The sequence below is a fragment of the Carcharodon carcharias genome, chromosome 31 (assembly GCF_017639515.1).
Source record: "Carcharodon carcharias isolate sCarCar2 chromosome 31, sCarCar2.pri, whole genome shotgun sequence".
NCBI classification, from domain to species: Eukaryota; Metazoa; Chordata; class Chondrichthyes; order Lamniformes; family Lamnidae; genus Carcharodon; species Carcharodon carcharias.
Window position 1 is genome coordinate 24,784,802 of NC_054497.1, and position 20,861 is coordinate 24,805,662.

Consider the following 20,861-nt stretch of genomic DNA (forward strand, 5'->3'; position numbering starts at 1 on the left):
GCTGGATAGTGCAATAGTGCACATTGTGGTGTTGGTACTAGAAAGAGCAGAAGGTTGCACATTCATTGCCTGGCATATTTTGATTTGGCGTACCTTAGCCAGGGTAACTGTCAAGGTGCTAATTTTCCACCCTTCCTCCTCCTCCCCTGTCCAAGTTTGGGTAGAGTAGAGAAAAGTTCTCACGGTTGCTATTCTTGATTGCAGAAATGTGCACACATGGACATTGATTCAGACAACACTGGGCTTGACTTTGATGTTCATGACAGTCAAACAGCCTGCTGACACTTTGGGTCTCAGACGGTACCATAGTATGCCTGAGCATCTTCAGGTCAAGATGACAAAATGGGAACCAAAATAAAAAGTTATGACTTAATTTACGTTTAAAAATAATCATTTAGTAGTTCAGAACTTTAGTATGCTTAAAAAAGAAACATGCTGTTCGTCTTGCACTCACCAGGACAACTTGCACGAAATTACCAACAGTAACAGGGAACAACAATTTATACTGCATGAGAAGAGAGTGCTGATTAGTTGGCAAGTGGACTCTGGTGGAGGCGTTACCATGGAGAATGCAGCATGGAATAGTTAGTTGCCCAGCTTTGTTCAAATTAAAACCGGACAGGTGGACTCTGGTCAAGACATTGTCCTGGGGAATGAACCAGGGAATGACTGTTCCCAAAGCTTTTGTTTAGATGAAAAAGGTGCAAAGTATGCACATGTTCCTTCTCTCTGCAAAGGACAGGGCCTGTGTGTGAATATATGTGGCTTCTAGCATGCGTAAGTGAGCCACACTGTGAGCCCCACTGACAATCTTAAATTGATTTTCAGTATAAATCTTCACCATTACAGTTTGGTAATTTCTTGTGAGCTGTCCCTTTGAGTGCAAGACAAAAAGTTTAGATAGCATGTCTCTTTTTGTCAGCAATACTTGTTTAGGTTTTCAGACTATGGGCTGGATTCCCCTCCTCACTGCTGCCTGAAAACTGTGACAATTGAAGGGAAATGCTGGTGGTGAGTCCCGTCACTGCCTCCCGGATCTGCCACTGGCTGTAGATTCCCCACCCACCACCTGCAAATTGCAGCAAGGGCCTGTGTCCCCAGGGGATTTTCCTCTTATTTGCCTGTGTCACTTCTTGGGGCTGCAAAGGTGCCTGTCGTACCCCAAGAAGCAACGGTAAAGGCTCTGAGGTGCCCCCACATGCTTGGCCCAGGCCCAGGCCTTCAGTGATTGGATCTTTTACAGGGAAATATCTTTCACCTCAAAGCTCTGTCTAGGCTCTTCGAAGGATGTAGGATAGGCTCCCTGCTTCTAATAAGCAGCCTAGTAGTAGTGGTAGTGGTAGGCCACCTCTAAGTTGCAGAGAGTCCAACCCACATTCTTAATAAGCCACAACCGAGCAAACAGAGTCAGGTCTCCAACTGATGTCGGTGAGGCAAGCGAGAGTGTCAATCGGCCAGGACATGGAAACTGAGAGGTGAATTCCAGCATGTAAATAGAGGAGGAGAAGAAAAGAGTTGACGTTTCGAGTCCTCATGACCCTTCAACAGAACTGAGTTCTGTTGAAGGGTTATGAGGACCCGAAACGTCAACTCTTTTCTTCTCCGCCGATGCTGCCAGACCTGCTGAGTTTTTCCAGGTAATTCTGTTTTTGTTTTGGATTTCCAGCATCCACAGTTTTTTGATTTTATTTATATTTATATATATATATGTAAATAGAGGAGCCTCTGTGAGGAGCATAAATACCTGCACAGACACGTTGGGCCGAATGGCCTGTTTTTTTGTGCTCTAAATACTCTCTGAAACTTCCTACGTAGCAGAACATGATGCGAAACAGCCTCCTCCAATTTTGTGCAGCATCATGTGTCAGTGCACAATGTAGACAGATAGGAGGAAAGTCCCCTGGGGAGTAAGCAAAGCCTCATTTGTGTACACAGGATACTGTGATCTCACACTGCTGTTATGTTTCAGAAGGTAGACTGTTCAGCACTTTAGGGAGATAAGGCCAATTGAAGCCAACATGCTAGTTTATTTTACATGTAATCTATAAAGGAATGTTATTCTCCATTGTTCCTTATTGCATTGAAAATGACTGTGCAAACTTACCCCTTGATTGTCAGCTTTGATTCTTGCCTCTTGAGTCAGAAGATCATGTGGACTGAAGAGAGTTGAGCACATAATCTAGGATGATACTTTATAATTTTGAGGGAGTGCTACATTCCTGGGGGTGCATTTTTTTTGGAACGAGATGTTAAGCTAAGGACCCTTAATTGCCTGTTTGGCAGGGTGTAAAAGATCCAAAGGAACTCTTCGGAGAGTATGGGAATTTCCTGGTGTCTTGGGCTGTTTTCCAAATAGTTAGGTATTTATTTGTGTTCTGGCCACACTAATAGCTGGTTCAGGTGTGCAGGTCTTGGGCATTACTGCTGAGGTATTGTCAGCCAGGGGTGACCAACTGATCTGGACTTTGCAGTGCTGTCCCAGAATTCGACTTTCGTAGGAACATATGAGCAGGAGTAGGCCATTCAGCCCATCGGGCCTGCTCTGCCGTTCAATATGATTATGGCTGATCATCCACTTCAGTGCATTTTTTCCCACAGTATCTCCATATCCCCTATGTCATTGGTATTTAGAAATCTGTCAATCCCTGCTTTAAATGTGTTCAATGACTGACATTCCACAGCCCTCTGGGGTAGAGAATTCCAAAGATTCACAACTCATGAGTAAAAATATTTCTCCTCACCTCAGTCCTAAGTGGCTCCCCGCTTAACTCTCCATGCAGAGGAAACATCTTGCCTGCATCTACCCTGTCTATCCCTTTAAGTATTTTGTAGGTTTCAATGAGATCACCTCTGATTTTTTGAAATGCTAGAGAAAACAGGACAAGTTTTCCCAGTCTCTTTTCTTAGGGCAGTGCCACCAACCCAGGAACAAGTCTGGTAAACCTTTGTTGCACTCCCCCTATCACAATAATATCTTTCTTAAGGTAAGGGGACCAAAACTGCACACACCACTCCAGGTTCTATACAATTGAAGCAAGACTTTGTTACTCCTGTACTCAAATCATTTTGCGATAAAGGCTAACATACAATTAACTTTCCTACTTACTTGTTGCTTTCAGTGACTGATGACACCAAGGTCTTTTTATATCTACACTTTCTAATCTCTTACCATTTAAGAAATACCTGCACAACTGTTGCTCCTACCAAAGTCGATAACCTCACATTTTTCCACATTATATTCTATCTGCCATGTTCTTGCCCACTCACTAAGTCTGACCAAACCCTCTTGAAGCCGCTTTGCATCTTCCTCACAACACACATTCCTGCCTAGCTTTGTGTCATCCACAAACTTGGAAATATTACATTTGGTCCCAACATCCAAATCGTTGATATATATTGTGAACAGCTGGGGCCTGAGTACTGATCCTTGCGGTGCCCCACTAGTCACAGCCTGCCAACACAAGAATGACCTGTTTATTCCTACTCTTTATTTTCTGCCTGTTAACCAATTTTTAATTCATGCCAGTATATTACCTCTTATCTCATGGGATTTAATTTTGCTAACCAACCTTCTGTGGGGGACTTTATCAAAAGCCTTCTGAAAATCCATATATACTACATTCACAAACTCCCCTTTATCAATTCTGTTAGCAGCATCCTCAAAAAACTCCCAACAGCTTCATCAAATATGATTTCCCATTCATAAATTCATGTTGACTATGCCAAATCAGATAATTATTATCCAATTGTCCATTTATCACATCCTTTAGAATAGATTCTAGCATTTCTCCTATTGAAGTAAGGCTAACAGGTCTGTAGTTCCCTGTTTTCTCTCTCCCTCCCTCCCTTAAATAATGGGATGCCATTTGCTTTCTTCCAATCTGCAGGAACCATTCTTGAATCTATAGAATTTTGGAAGACGATCACCAAGGCATCCACTATCTCCATAGCTACCTCTTTCAACAACCTGGGATGTAGGATATCAGGTCCCAGGGACTTATCAACCTTCAGCCCCATTAATTTCTCCAATACAACCTTCTTACTAATTCTAATTTCCTTTAATTCCTCATTCTCCCTAATCACTTGGATCTCTAATTTTGAGAAATTTCTTGTATCTTCAGCGAAGACAGGCACAAAGTAATCATTTGGCTTCTCTGCCATTTCTCTATTCCCCACTATAAATTCTCCTCATTATATCTGTAATAGACCCATATTTGTCTTAGCCAAACATTTCCTTTTAACGTACTTATTGAAACTTTTACAGTCCATTTTTATGTTTTTTTGCAAGTTTACATTCTATTCTCCCTTTCTTTATCAATTTCTTGGTCCTCCTTTGCTATATTCTGAAACCCTCCCAATCCTCAGGTTTACTACTATTTCTGGCAGCTTTATAGGCCTTTTAATCTTATACAATCCTTAACTTCCTTTGTTAGCCACGGTTGACTGACTTTTCTTTTTGGGTTTTTATATGCCTCGAAGGAATGTACAGTTGCTGTAACTATGTAGTTATTTTTTAAAGACTATTCATTACATATGCACTGTCATACCTTTTAATGTATTTTCCCAATCCACCTCAGCCAATTTGCCCCTCATAACTTCATAATTTCCTTCATTCAAATTTAACAACCTGACTTCAGATTGAACTAACTCATTTTCAAGCATAAAATAAAATTCTATCATATTATGGTCACTCATCCCTAAAAGTTCTTTTACAACAAGATTACTAATTAGCCTTTCTCATTACATAACACCCACATCAGTCCCACATCCGGGGTCCGAGCTTCCTGGAGGCCATTTGTCCCAGATTTTTCTTGTGCCTGAATCTTTTGTGTCTGCGCATGCTCACTGTGCTCCTCTGCGTGCGTAGAGCTGAACCCACACAGCCACGAAAGAGCAGAGGGAGCACTGACTGGCACTCTCCTCTAAGAGTTGCTTGGCTTTGACAGGTTGGGGCTGTCCAGTGGATGTCAGGGTGCTGAGGTCCCAGTCGACAGCAGCAGTGTCAGGCCCGATCCGGAGCAGTGGGGGTTGGGTGGTGTGGTCCTGAAGTCAGGTCAGGTGGCGGAGGCAGTTTCAGAAATGAATGCAGGCTTGTAACTGAACCCTCCCCCAGCAGTACTGACAGAATCATCCTTCCCCGTGGCACTTAAGGCCCCGACCCCACTCCCCCCCCGTCCCATCCAACAATCACGTTAGCAATCCCTTCCAGCCCCCTCCACCCCTACTCCTTTGGTGTCCCATGGTTAAGTGTCCCTTTTTAAACCCCCACAGAGTTGGTCACCCTGTTGTCAAGGTCCTTGGCCTTTACTATGTCCAGTGCACTCAGCTGCTTTTTAATGTGACTTGGACTAAACTGCATTGGATGTACACTGACATCCATGACAGTGCAGACCCCTAGTGAAGGTCTGTGTGAACAGTAACTGACTCTAGATCTTTTCAAATAAAAAGTAGGAACCATTGAGGTTGACTGTTGAGAGGTAAACTGCAGGTTCCACTGCTAGTACAGAGCCTCAAGTGACAAAGGTAACAGTTGCAGTACTAAAGCCCTGATTCTTCGACTTGCGCTCATTGCTAGTGAGATCCTGCCAACAAAGTGGTGTTGTAAAATTATCCCTTTACCAGCTCTGTAATTATTTCAACACAATCCAACATCTTTCAAACTGAGCTGCTTTGGTTTTTTTAAACTGGGGCTAAATAGCACATGATTTCTCCAGACATTGTTCCTCAGATTGTAACCTATTTATTTCCTTCCCATTTCTAGCGCTATTTCCTGCGTCGTGCCCAGCACGTTTGCCAGTCCCCTGGTGGCTCTGACCCAGGCACCCCGCACTGGCTTTTCCATCCCTTGGGATGCCAGTTCTTTGTGGAATGTGATTGGTCTATTAAATCTGCTCCGAGAGAGAGTCTCTTCAGCTCCCTTAGGAATCCAGGTAAGGGATGCTGAGCAAGATCCCAGTACATTGCCAACCTCGGCAAACTGACCGCCTCTCAGTAGAACAACTCTCCTTCCCTAAATGAAAAAAAAAACAATCTGCAGCTTTTCAAAACCTTTTAATGGTTTACCATTGTTCTATTGAGATGGTGAACCATGACCCATAGTCCAGGCACTAGATTTTTTTTTTAAGTTTTTTTTTAAAAAAAAGCAAAATAAATCAGGAGGTAGTCATTATGTGAAACCATGCTTGGATTAAAGGTACGAGAAGATGTGTAGAAGTAAGGAGATATATGGCAGCATTTTCGTGCCCATATGGAGGGTGAATACAAACATTCTGCACATTCGTGCCACCTGGTTTGGGTGTTGCTGACAATGCCAGCATTTGTTGCCCTTCCCTAGTTACCCTTGAATGAGTGGCTTGTTAGGCCATTTCAGAGGATAGTTAAGAGCCAACCACATTGCTGTGGTCCTGGAGCAGGGTGACCAACTCTTTCAGAGTGAAATAAAGGGATAACCTGCCATAGGTGGTGCCGTATGAGCGGGGTTGGGGGGGGGTGGTGTTGCCAGAGCTGTTAGAGTGGCTAACAAAAGGAGAGCAGGTACTACGCATGTACGAAATTTAAAGGTTTGAATTATGGGATAAACAGCATCCCAGCACCATGCAGCCCAGGGCAGTGGACTCGTGTTACAATTGTCCCGTATCTAAGGGACAGTTGGTCACCCTGATCTGGAGTCACTTGTAGGCTAGACCGGGTAAGCATGCCAGATTTCCTTCCCTAAAGGAGATTTGTGTACCAGCCAATTGACAATTTACTACGATTGATGCAATGCTCAAAGCAGAGGTTGATAAATTTCTAGATACCATGTGGCATTAAGGGATACGGGGATAGTGCAGGAAGATGGCTTTGAAATAGAAGATCTAGTTAAACGACGGAGTAGGCTCGGGCTGAATGGCCAACTCCTGCTCCTATGTTTCGTGGCCACCATTAGCAAAATTAGCTTTGAATTCCAGATTTTATTAATTGAATTTAAATTCTAACAGCTGCTGTAGCGGGATTTGAGCCCACATCCTCTGAGCATTAGTCTGAGCATCTGGATTACTAGTCCAGTGACGTTACCACTATACCACCGTCTCCACTGTAACCTATATTATCCGTAGTAGCCCCTTCCATTCATTTCCAACTGGAAATGGCCACTTGTGATACAGTATTACTTACTTACTTTTTCTCTTTCAGTAGATCCAGTAGCCCAGGTGAACCAGGCATTTTGTGAAAATCTGCTTGAAAGAGCTGTATACTCGCTGCTCAAGCCAGAGACCGAGGAAGCTGGGTATGTTCAATAGCCTCATTGTCCTAATGTGCATGTTTGGGGTGGGATGAGGTTAAAAGAGGTAGGTGATTATGAGTTTAGTGTATAGTGGAGAAATTTAGTAAACCATTTCCCACACTTTATTAGTTATTAGTTTTGTGGAAAATCCCATAATCCCTTCAAACCTGTTGCTTTTTAGGAGGGAGAGGAGTTTTGTAACAAGTTATGGTGTGACCAAGAAATGTAGCACAACTATAATATCTATTGAGATGATCTGCATTTTTTAACTTCTAAGTACGAAATACCTGAAGTCAGACTTGCCTTTATTTTTAAATAAGTGATGCATGCTCGAAGTTATGATTCATTGTTCAGTCCTGACGTGAACCTGTCACCATAACAAAATGTCTATCAGGGACCTGTAATGCTGTAGCTTTATCTTTCTACCCTGAATAGCTCTGTTGGCACAAACTGAATACAGTATAATATGGGGAAGTATGTGCTTATTCACTTTAGTTGTAAAAATAGAAAAGTAGATTCTTTTTTAAAAGATGTGAAGTTTGTAAATGTTGATGTACAGAGGAACATGAGTGTGCTTGTAAGAGGAACGCAAAGTTAGCCTGTAGATGCTGTAAGCAATTAGCAAGTTGGCCTTTATTGCAAGGGTATTCGAGTACAGGAATAAAGAAATCTTGCTATAAAATGGCAGGGTTTTCGTGAGACCACATCTGGAATACTGTGTGCAGTTTTGGTCTCCATATTTAAGGAAGGATATACTTGCATTGGAGGCAGTGTAGTGAAGTTCACTGGATTGGTCCCTGGGATGAGAGGATTGTCTTAGTATGAGAGACTGAGTAAATTGGGCCTATACTCTGAGTTTAGAGGAATGAATGGTGATGTTATTGAAACATCAAGATTCTGAAGGAGCTTGACAGGGTAGACACTGAAATAGTGTTTTCATTGGCTGGGGAATCTAGAACACCAGGACACAGTCTCAGGATAATGGTTAGATCATTTAGGACTGAGATGGGAAGAATTTTTTCGCTCAAAGGGTTGTGAATCTTTGCAAATCTCAACTCCAGAGGGTTTTGGATGCTCCGTTGTTGGCTACATTTAAATCTGGACTAAACAGATTTTTGGTCTTCCAGGGAATCAGGGATGTGGGGAGTGGGCAGGAAAGTAGAGTTGGATCCCAAAATCAGCCATGATCATATTAAATGATGGAACAGACTCGCTGGGCCATATGATCTACTCCTGCTCCTATATCTTGTGTACTTGTGTTCCTTTGGACAAAGACTGCACGTCTGAAACAATGCTGCCTGATCTTTAAGCGTTTGCAGCATTTCTTATTTTTTTCTATAGAAATGTAAGCTGTTGTTGAGTAAACTTTCCAAAAAAACCTTAATAAAAATTTGTTAGCAGGATCATTAAGTTCCTGATCTAATAATTATAGTATATTAACCAAGATATATCATCTATTGCAGGGAGTTCTGTAATGCCTTTGAGTACTTGCAGTTACTTAACACTTGTGCTGACACAGCCAGGAGTTCGACCCAGGCATTTGCCACTGATGCCAGTCTGAGAACAACCACAGGTGAGAATATAGCCTGTGAATGATCGGACTTTGAGATAACTCGGTTTCAATGATTTTAAGTGAGCTGAAGTGCAGTATTTTTTTAACAACGGTATTAGATGACCATTCTAGCTATCAAGTTCACTCCCTCCACAGGCTATGTACATTCCTCGTGAATGAATAACTTAGCAGTTAGGTTCTAGTAGCAATTAATTTTCGGAATTTGTTTCAATTTCTGTTCACCCTGCACCCCATCTTCCATGTGTTTGAACAACTGAAATTGCTAAAATAAGATCAGAGTCTGCAACAAAGCCACTTGAAATAATTGGAGGATGATCTTCAATCTCCAATGAACAGAAAGAATGCTGTGTGTGAAAATCTAAAAACATATTTTATACTTATACGAGCAGCTTGTGATCAAATAGTCATTTGGTAGTATAGAACTTGAGTATTGCTGAAAAAAGACATTTTGCTGAAGCTTTTCGTCTTGCATGCATCAGGACAATTGCAAGAATACCAATGCCGGGAAGCAGTAACTTTACACTGTATGAGAAGCGATTGCTGATTGGCTGGCAAGTGGACTCTCCTTCAACAAAATGCCTTTTTTCAGCAATACTCAGCTTATGATCATTAGAATACAGTAATTACATGTGTCTGTAAATTCATCCTCCATTACATCGTCAGGTCCGGACCCTGTCAGTAAGTGGTGGACAGCGGTTGTTACGTTTGCTGTACACTGGCTTCAGGGTGACGATTCAAAGGCTAAAGGATTGTCTACTAAAGTGGAACGAATCCCCAAGTCCCTACAGATGTCTGAGTAAGTTGGTTCTTGTCTTCACAAATCGTGTCCAGCTGAAGGACGATGCTTTTACGCAGTGGTGAACTGTTTTGGAGATCTGAAATAATTCTCTTCCATCAGTAGAGTTTCACTATCAGAATGTTTCACTTTAAAGGAAAGTCCTTTGCCAAAGGAGTTGTTGGTTTCTTAAACATGCGAACGGAAGAGGCCTTTTAGCCCTCGAGCCTGTTCTGCCATTCAATTAGATCAAGGCTGATCTGAATCCCATCTCCAATTACCCCACCTTGGTTTCCTAACTGTTAATACTCTTGTTTAATAAAAATCTATCAATATTAGTTTTAAAATTGGCTCTTGTCCTCAACAGATTGTTGGGGGAGAGAGTTCCAAATTTCCACTACTCCTCTGTGAACAATAGCTCACTGACATCACCCACCCCACTCCCCGCAATGCTTTAGTTCTAATTCTAAAGTTTGCCCCCTTATTCTAAATTCTCCCACCAGAGGAAATAGCTTCTGTCTGTCAATCTCATCAACTCATTTAATTATCTGAAACGCCTCAATTAGATTACCGCTTAATCTTCTATTCTCAGGGGAATACAAGCCTAGTCTGTGCAACCTGTCCTCATAACTTAGCCCTGGTATCTGTAACTAAATTCAATTCCATAATTTTATACTGTAGCTTCCCCAAAAACCTAAATCACAGCTTGAGAGTTTTGTGGTGATTCATGGTCATATTTGCATTGCGCGCTTTCACTTGCCTCATTGGGAAACTTGCCAGTTTTGGGAAATGATAGCCCTGAAGGCAAAAACATTGGTCTCCTTCTGTGCCAAAGTTCCATTCAGTATGTAAAGCCATGGGGAGCTTCAATTAGTATTGTTTCATTTTGTAGCCTGCCCTCCAGTTCCAGTAAAAAACAACTGATCCAACACTCAAAGGACGTACCATTTTTATGGTACGCTCACCGTTAACCAACTGGTTTCCTCATTGTGCCCAACAACTCTCTTTCTAGAAGCCCGCTGCCAAAGGCAATTCTTCACGTTTATAAGGCTATGCAAGCGAGCCTGTTGGGGAAACGAGATGCTCATCAGACAACATTTCTGCGCTGTGAGAGGGCCAGTGGATATCTATGGAATACCTTGACTGTCTCCAGCCCACACCAGGATACCAACCTGCATAAGGTACGGTATTGGTTCCTTGATTTCATCCCACTTCAGGATGTTGTTTGTGTGTTAAAGCAGCAGGTTTGCCTTGCCGCACCTGCAGTTCCATAACCCTGCAAATCTGTTTCTGCAGCAGTAGAAATTCTGCTTTTGGGAGGGAAGTGAGTATATGCAGGTCCAGGGAAGAAGTTTGCTCAGGTCTTTCAGAAAGGAGACAGATGGTGGCCTCTGTGGTGCATTGTAGTTGCATTGCATGTGCCAGCGATGTTGTGCAATGTGTCTGCAGTGCAATACAAAGGTATACCCTGCGCATCGAGATATGAACATATTTTACAGTTATTGAGGTTTTCAATTGGTGGCCAGCGATATGCCATCAACAAAAGGCACAAAATGCATGATTTTTAGCACAGCGCTTCTGGGAATTTCTCGGCGATCTCCACACTCCTAACATGTTTGTGAAAGTTAAATTAAGTCTACAGCACAAAACCAGGCCATTTAGCCAAACTGGTCATTGCAGGTGTTTATGCTCCACACAAGTCTCTTCCCACTCTTCCACTTCTAACCTTATCTGCGTGTCCTTCTATTCCTTTCTCCCTCATGTGTTTATCTAATTTTCCCTTAAATGCATCTATGCTATTTGCCTCAGCCACCCTTTGTGGTAGTAAATTTCACAGTCTAACCACTCTCTGAGTGATGAGCTTTCTCCTGAACTTCGTATTAGATTTATTATTGGCTTTATGTTTATGACCCATATTTTTAGTCTCCTTCACAAGTGGAAATACCTTCTCTACATCTATAAATGGAACACCTTCATAATCCTCTATCAGGTCAACCCTGAGACCTGTCTGAGCGCCAGCCTGTTCAGCCTCTCCTGTCAGTTTTGGTACTTCTTTGTGAATCGTTTTTGCATTTCTTGCAGTGTGTCTTTCTTTTTTATGATATAGAGGCCAGAACTGTGCACAGTACTTCAAAGTTCATTACAGGTTTAATTTCTCTGTTTTTCAATTCAATCCCTCTAGAAATGAACCCCATTGCTTGGTTTGCTTATTTTTAATGGCATCATTAACCTATGTTGCTATTTTTAGTGTATCTGCATTGAAAAGTCTTGCCTTGCCTTTGGCGATCACTAATTTACAGGGAATGCTATAAAACTGTACTATCACCCTCTTTCACCTCTGTGCTGCTACAAGGTACAATTTCAGCAATTAAATTTGCCTTACATGGATAAAATTAAAAATTATCAAGAGATAAGTTTCAATACTGAGTTCTGCCTTATTTGGCAATCCAAGCAAATTTCAAGGATTCTTTATGACCTGTGTTTGTTTTAAGCAGCCATTATAGCAACACTAACTTAGTCATAGGAAATTCTTATTGCAACACCAGGGAGAATGAAATTTAATCTGTGCTGCTTCACTTAATGGACTTGTAGCATATCTTTGAAAGTTATTGAATCTGTTCCCACCAGTGTATTCGCTAACAATTTTATATGAGAAAGAACTCCTCGTCTCCCTTTTTTTCCCCCAATCACTGTGACCTCTGGTTACCAACCAACCTCCCAGTGGAAACTGATTCTCCCTATTCATTCTATCAGAACCATTCATTATTTTGAATGTATCTATTATTATTTTTTCCTTATCCTTCTCTGCTCTAAGGAGAACAATCCCAGCATCTCTAATCTCTCCACGCAATTGAAATCCCCCATCCTTGATGATATGCTAGTAAATCTCCTCTGCACCCTCTCCAAGGCCTTGATATCTTTGCTCTATTGTGATGCCCAGAATTAGATACACTACTCCTGCTGAGGCTAAACTGGTTATTGAGAAAGGTTGAGCATAACTTCTTTGCTCTGCACTCTATGCCTCTATTTATAAAGACATGGGTCCTGTATGCTTTTCTTTGTGAGCAGCCTTATCAACTTGTCCTTCTGTCTACAAAATTTTGTATCTCTCTATTCATGCACCCTATTTAAAATTTTAGCTGATATCGCTTCCCCTCATTCTTTCTCCCAAGTTGTATCACCACACTTCTCTACATTAAATTTCATTTGCCATGTGTCTGTCTATTTCACCAGTCTATGTCCTCCTGAAGTCTACAGCTACCCTCCTTGTTGTTTACTGTATTTCCGAGTTGTGCGCCATTTGCATGTTTTAAATTATGCCCCGTATACCCTAGTCCAGGTCATTAATATATCAAAATGAGCAGTGAACCTAATACTGACCTCTGAAGGACACCATTGTATACTTCCCTCCAGGCTGAAAAACAACTGCTCATCACTACTCTCTCCTTTCTGTACCTGAGCCAGTTTCGTACTCACACCTCTAATCCCACAGGCTTCCAAATTACCAACCTGTCTAATATGTGGTACTTTATAAAACAACTTTTGAAAGTCTTTGGGTTAAAAAAAAACCTGAAAATGCTGGAAAAACACAACAGGTGTGTCAACAGATGTTCCTGCAAAGATAACCTTGTCTCAACACTTTTCTCCAAGCTGCAGAAAAGTTATTTTGAAATGCTGACAGTCATACGATGTATTTCTAGCATTCTTTGCATTTATTTTAGATTTCTAGCATTTGCAGTTTTTTGTTTTCATCTCTCCTTTGATTTAAAGATATGACACCATTAATCTACTTATGTTTAGAACACAAAAACCTTACATCCTTTAATGGAAGCTTGGTGTTGTTCACAGCCTGAGTTCTGATCAGCTCTTTTGCCACTGAAACCCTTATTCATGCCTCTTAATTTCAGACTGGAATATTTCAATGCCCTCTAGGTGGGCTTCCTAACCTCCACCTTCCATAAATTTAAGTTTGTCCAAAACTCTGTCCGTATCCTGACTCATGCAAGATCCATTCACCCATTATCCCGTGCTCACTGATCTACTGATTGGCTCCCAGTCCACCAACATTGCAAGTTGTAAAATACTTATCCTTGTGTTTAAATCCCACCATGGCCTTGACCCTCCCCCATCACTGCAGCCTCCTTCAGCTTTACAGTTTTGGTCCCTTGTGCATCGTTTTTTTTTGGTGGCCGTGCTTTTGGCTAAGTGGGCCCTAAGCTTTGGAATTCTATCGCTAAACCTCTCCACTCTAAACCTCTCCACCTCTCACTTCTCCTTTAAATTGCTCCTTAAAACCTACCTCTTTTGACCAAGCTTTTAGTCATCTACCCTAATATCTCCTTGTGTTGCTTGGTGTCAAATTTTGTCCTGACAACATTCCTTGTGAAGCACCTTGGGGGTGTTTTGCTTTGTTAAAGTTGCATTATAAATGTGAGCTTTTGTAGATGATTTTCCTCTTCAGCATCTGAACATGGAGGAGATTCAGGGAAAGGTGCTTCCAGCTTGTAGCAAAAGCAAGTTGTTAAAAACACTGCAGTGTACTGCCTATTATATATTCAATGAGATCTCTGCTCATCAGCACTTTCAGAACATTAAATCTGGACAGGAGTATGGTACATGTGTAAAGTGCTAGATAGCTTTATTGAAATACTACTCGGGGATTAGAGGAGGTGGAACAGCACAACACAGTCCTGAAGGAAATTAGTTGGTTATTAGCAAATGCCTAAATCAGTCCTTATAACCAAAAGTTTGCCATAGTTCTGAATATTGCACCTTATTAAAGTTACTGAATTTTAGAGTGCAGAAGGAAAATCTCCGAAAGATCTTGTTCTGTTTTATTGGCTATTTTCATGCCCTTTATCAATTTCTCTTTTTACAAGCTGGTTTATGATTCTATGGCTCTCCAAGCCCAAACAACCCTAAATTACCTTTTGTCATCTTCAATTTCCTGTTAATCCTGCACACAGTTAACTAGCTATGGCAAAGACAGACCATAAGACAAAGGAGCAGAAGTAGGCCATTCGGTCCATCAAGTCTGCTCTGTCATTCAATGAGATCATGGCTGATCTGTTAATCCTCAAATTCACTTTCCTGCCTTTTCCCCATAACCCTTGATTCCCTTACTGATTAAAAATCTGTCTTTCTCAGCCTTGAATATACTTCATGACCCAGCCTCTAACAGCCCTCTGCAGTAAAGAATTCCACAGATTCACTACCCTCTGAGAGAAGAAATTCCTCATCATCTCTGTCTTAAATGGGTGACCCCTTACTTTGAGATTATGCCCTCTCGTCCTAGACTCTCCCACAAGGGGAAACAGCCTCTCAGCATCTACCCTGTCAAGCCCCATAAGGATCTTGTATGTTTCAATAAGGCCGCCTCTCATTCTACTAAACTCCAATGAGTACAGGCACAACCTACTCAACCTCTCCTCATAAGAAAATCCCTCCATACTCAGGATCAGCCTAGTGAACCCACTCTAGACTGCCTCCTATGCCAGTATATCTTTCCTTAGATAAGGGGACCGAAATTGTTCACAGTATTCTAGGTGTGTTCTAACTAGTGCTTTGTATAGTTTTAGCAAGACTTCCCTATTTTTATACTCCATTCCCTTTGAAATAAAGGCCAACATTTCATTTGCCTTCCCTATTGCCTGATGATCTTGTATGCTAGTTTTTTGTGATTCATGCACGAGGGGAGCCCCGAGTCCCTCTGTGCTGCAGCTTTCTGCATTCTTTCTCTATTTAAATAATATTCAGCTCCTCTTCTTCCTGCCAAAGTGCATAACCTCACTTTTTCCCACATTATATTCCATCTGCCAAGTTTTTGCCCACTCACTTAACCTGTCTATATCCTTCTGCGTGTCATCATCACCTCTTGCCTTCCCACCTATTTTTGTGTCATCTGCAAACTTGGCGATAGTACATTCACTTCCCTCGTCCAAGTCATAATTGTGGCCCCAGCACTGATCTCTGTGGCACTTCACTAGTTACAGGTTGCCATCCTAAAAATGCACCCCCTCCTTATCCCAGCTGCCTTCTATTAGTCAATCCTCTACCCATGCTAATATACTACCCCCAAAACCATGGGCTCTTATTTTATTAAGTAGCCTTATGTGCGGGACCTTATCAAACGCCTTTTGGAAATCCAAATATATTACATCCACTGGTTCCCTTTTATCTACCCTTTTACCTCCTCAAAGAATTCTAATAAATTTGGCAGGCATGATTTCTCCTTCATGAAGCCATGCTGACTCTGCTTGATTATATTATGTATTTCTAAACTTTCTGCTGTTACATCCTTTATAATAGACTCTCACATTTTCCCATTGACAGATGTCAGGCTTTCCCAAAAGAAAAGCCCAAGCCATTTTCCTCCTCTGCTTTTGAGCTGCTGCTTTTGTTGCTAACAATATGTATACACAGTTCTAGTGTTTTACTCCATTACTTCATTGCAAGCAACAGAGCAGACAGCGGCCAGGAACAAAGATGGCACTGCTCAAATCATCACGGCTGTGTTTTAGGTGGTGTAGTTTTCAGCATGCTATGTTTGGCTGGCTAAGTTTGAATGCGTTTTTAAAAATACCCTTTTGGTGTTTTAGAGAAAACAGAGGGGAACTTACGAAGGAATTGGGAGTTTTAAGACGCAGATCCCTATCTCGTAATTTAATTAGTGCTGGGTACCAAATGTGGGGGAGAATTCTGTGTATGAAGTTGTTTGGAGCTGGGAGTTAGTGTTTCAGTGATATCCTGTGACTGGGTTAAACACTCCTTTGTCACCGAAGGAAACTCCAGCAGGTTTTGGTGACAGGCTGGGTGCAGTGGAGTGACATCATTGAATTTCTGCACATTAGCAAACCAGTCAGATATTGTTGGGCATTTTGCATTGACAGGAGACAGTGCTTTTGAGAAGGTGCCTGACTCCCGCATGAATTTTAACTTCCATCTTGATTGTGTGACATCAAACATTAATGTTCCAATACTGTGTGCTACTCACTATCCCAATTATAATTTAAATGAATGTTATTGAAATCAATGGTTTCTCATTAACTCTTGTTAATGGCTACTGACTAAGCAGTTAAGCAGGCTGTCTGTAAAATATCTTGTAATTACCCATTGTTCACAGTTGCATATCCAGTACCATTTGGCTTTTTGAACTGATGCTGAATTTTACTACTCAGGGTTCTGTAACTTTGTTAAAACAAGTTAATTGTGGTCAGTTGGTAGCATTCTCACCTCGGAGACAGAAGGTTGTGTTCAAGAATAAAAACTGAAAATGCTGGAAATACTCAGCGGCAACTGTGGAGAGAGAAACATTGTTAATGTTTCATGTCTATGTTCAAGCCCTACTCTGGAGACTTGAACACTAAAATAGGTTGGTACTTACCTGCAGTACTGAGGGAATGCTGCACTGCCAGAAATGCCATTATGAAACTGTTTAGACGGAATGAAAGATTCCATGGCACACTTTTTTGCAGAGCAGCATTCATCCCTCAATACACTTAGACTGTTTAACAGATAATTCATGTCATTACTATTTGTTGTATTTTACTAAGTGCGAATTGTGTGCGACTTTTTCCTGCAAGATAGCAGTAATCACACTTGAAGATGAGTTTGTTAGCATGCAGTGCCTTGGGAAGACATAAATACATGGGTTTAAAATTGAATGCAAGTATCCTTTTTATATTGCAAGCCTAGTGTTGAATCAATGTATCAGTAAAACTTATAACCATAAGCTGCAATTTATGCAAAAATATGTAAAACAAATAAGGAAGTGGATAAAATTCCAGCTTCTGAACATCCGAGATGATTTCTCATTGTAATACCCCCTTAGCATGAATGAAAATAGGATTTATTTTGAGCAGTCAAGTAAATATATCAATGCGCTGGTCTGTTGTAAAAGTTTTTTTTTGTGTCCAGTCCAATTTTTGTAAGCTGAATGGTTGATACAAATTCTTTTTTTTAAAAAAACAATAATGTTGAGACAAGCTATTTAACAAGTCGGTGAGAAATCCCAACTCACTGTCCTGTCTGAAGATAACGTGATGTTTCTTTCTTCTTGGCAGGCCGTGCAGCTGTTGGTCTGTGACATTTTGCTTTCAATTCGTACAACGTTGTGGCAGAAGCAGGCGAACTCCAGCCAGGCTGTGGGTGAGACTTACCAAGCTTCAAGTCTAGAGCTGAAAGGATTCCAACGAGACTTGAGCAGTCTCCGAAAGCTTGGCCAGACATTTAAGCCTGCACATCGTAAGGTAAGCAAACAAAGCCATGTGCATTGGTTAACTTACAAAGTAACATGCCTCAAGATGGAAGATTATGGGCACACTGCCCCAAATATTTTTTCTAATAAAACCGTACTGCTGTTAATAAGCTAAAGTACGACTGGCCCAAGTAAATTTTATGCTAATAGAGTCAGTTTATTCCAAGCCATAGTGTGTTTTTAATGCAAGTAGCACTTCTCAAATACTTAATTGCAGTGCTTCCCAAATCTTTTTCGGCTATGACCCCATTTTATTGCTTCACACTTTGTGTGACCCCAGGGTGAAAATTAGGGTGGGGAGGGTGGGTAAGGGGGAGAATTGTTGAGCAGGGTAGGGCTCAAACAGTAGGCATACAGGCACAATAAACACCACCATTTTGCAGGCTCTCCAATATAGTACTGAGGGAATGCTACACTGTCACAGATGTTAGATGTATATAAACTGTATGCAGGTGATGGGCATTAACAGGAGAGTCACTTGTGCTCCTGTAACAAGGTACAACTGAAATTGTGGTCGTTGGATTAGGAGGTGCATGTTTGTAATGTGTAACTCTTGCAAATAATTGCTTATAAAAGTGTGTAAAGATCGGCTTCAGTTCACCACTTGGTTTTCTGGTGTAGAACAGGAGACGCTCTCTTTCACTTGAAATATTAAACCACAAGAGCAGGAGTAGGCCATTTGGACACTCAAGCCTTCTCTGCCATTCAATAAGATCATGACTGATCTGTGTGTGGCCTTAACTCCATGTTCCTGCTTGACTCTGTAACTCTTCACTCCCTTGTCAGTCAAAAATCTGTCTAACTCAGCCTTGAATATATTCAATGACCCTGCCTCCACTGCTCTTTGGGAAAGAGAATTCCAAAGACTTCTGAGAGAAGAAATTTCTCTTTGTCCCAGTTTTAAATGGGAGCTCCCTAATTTTTAAGCTATGTTCCCTAGTTCTAAGCTCCCCCATAAGGAGAAACATTCTCACAGCAACCAGCCTGTCAAGTTCCCTCAGGATTTTAAGTGTTTCAATACAATCACCTCTCATTTTTTTAGACTCCAATGGGCATAGGCCCAACCTGCTCAGCCTTTCCTCGTAAGGAATCCCAGGAATCAGTCAAGTGAACCTTCTCTGAACCGCTTCCAATGAAATTATATCCGTTAAGTAAGGAGACCAAAACTGTACATGGTACTCCAGATGTGGCTGCCCCACAAGGCTCTGTACAGTGGTAGCAACTCTTCCCTACTTGTACACTTGATTCCTCTTACAAAAAAGCTAAATACCAACATCCCATTTGCCTTCCATTTGCTGTACCTAGTGTGAGGTGTAGCCTGCGCTCTCAGGTGTATGCGCTATTCTTTTTGAAGAAGAGCAGGGGTGTTTGCCTTGATGTTCTGGTCAATGTTAATTCCGCATCAGCATCACTGAAAAACAATTAAATAGTCATTCAAACATTGATGTTTGCAGGAGCTTGCTGTGTGCAAATTGGCTGCTGCCTTTCCTACATTACAGCCGTGATTACGCTTCAGAAGTACTTCACCAGCTGTAAAGTACATTAGTGTACTACGAAGCCATGAAATGCTCAATAGAAATGCAAGCCTGTTATTTTTTTTATACCACTAAATGCGGCTAAACTTGCATTGGTGGTGAGTTGTTTCAACGACAGTATTACAGAAACAATTTTTAATGAGTACATATAGCAATGAATACAGGCTTCCTCCAGTAGAATTTCATTTACATTTTTTCAATTAAATGCAATAAGCAGAAATAGGTCAGATAAAATAAAAGGATATTGATTTTTAACAGCCATTATCTTCAGGACAGCTCAAGAATGACCAGCTGTAACGCTTGCACATTTGTGTTTGAGTAGTATCGCCCTAGTTCCTTAGCTTGTCTCCACTTCGTAAAACTGCCCCTTGTTAAGCAGAAACTTGGCAGGCTAACTCCGAACCTTAAAGGTGCCCAGTGTGGAAAAGATAAATGTTATATTACCGTAGTAGAGATGCTCTTCTGTACTCATCTACCTTATTTTTAAGAAAAGCATTTTATTCATTAGCACAAACCTATCTCATTAAGGTGACCAGTGGTGTTGAGAAGTGTTTTCATTAGTGAGGAAAAATTGGACTTGTCACATGTACCTCTTCCACAACTCTCAGAACTCAGGTCTGAACTGACATCACAATCCTAAAGGTAGCATAACCTAAAGCATATGATGAGAAAGTACTGTAAAAGGAGGGTATCTCGTCCTCTGAAGGACATGTAGCTGCTTTAATATTTGCCCTTCCCTTGCTCATATACAATTATGAGGAGAGACTTAAGGTAGTCAGACTACCTTAAGACTGGTGCAGAGGCAGCTAAGATGCTATTTAATCAATTTTTACAAAAATTATTCAAGGCTTTGGTAAAGAGAGGTTATTTCTCCTGGGTGGGGAGTCAATTAAGATGGTTGAGGTTGAATTTATTTGGTCAAAGGTCATGAAAAGCAGCGAGTGATTGAGGCAGAGACCCTTGCACCTTTGAAAGGAAAATTGAATAGATATTTGAAACAGAGGAAGGTACAGAGCAGAGAGACCACGGAGCTGGAATTAGTTTTGGATTGTTGTAGCAAAGAACCAACTTGGAAAAGAATATTGCCACATGCTGTGCTGTAGATTTCTATGGTTTTTCGATATAACTAATTCAGAAACAACTTATATTTGTATAGCGCCTTTAATGCTGCAAAATATCCTAAGGTGGCTTCACCAGAGCATTATCCAACAAGGTCTGAAGTGGAGCCACATCAGGAGATTTTAGAACATGTGGCCAAGAACTTGGCTGAGGAAGTAGGTTTTAAAGAGCGTCTTAAAGGAGGAGAGAGAGATAGCGAGGTGCAGCAGTTTAGAAAGGGAATTCCAGAGTTTAGTGCCTCTGGCAGCTAAAGGCAAAGTGTCAATGGTGGAGTGATGAAAATTGGGATAAGTAACAGGCCAAAATTGGAGGAAAGCAGAGAGTTTTTTTTAAAGCCCAGT

The 20,861-nt window shown here is 41.3% G+C and overlaps 1 protein-coding gene across 3 annotated transcripts in view; it reads left to right on the top strand.

Moving 5' to 3' along the window:
* Positions 1-20,861, top strand: part of srebf2 (sterol regulatory element binding transcription factor 2) — a 77,025-nt gene that overhangs the window by 48,853 nt on the left and 7,311 nt on the right. For 2 of the 3 annotated variants that reach the window (XM_041177725.1, XM_041177727.1), the window contains exons 12-17: positions 5,762-5,930; positions 7,171-7,264; positions 8,725-8,834; positions 9,498-9,630; positions 10,622-10,790; positions 17,673-17,858. In XM_041177725.1, coding sequence (XP_041033659.1) covers positions 5,762-5,930; positions 7,171-7,264; positions 8,725-8,834; positions 9,498-9,630; positions 10,622-10,790; positions 17,673-17,858 — 861 coding nt within the window. The remainder of the gene's footprint in view (positions 1-5,761; positions 5,931-7,170; positions 7,265-8,724; positions 8,835-9,497; positions 9,631-10,621; positions 10,791-17,672; positions 17,859-20,861) is intronic. The other variant, XM_041177726.1, reaches the window with a different exon arrangement.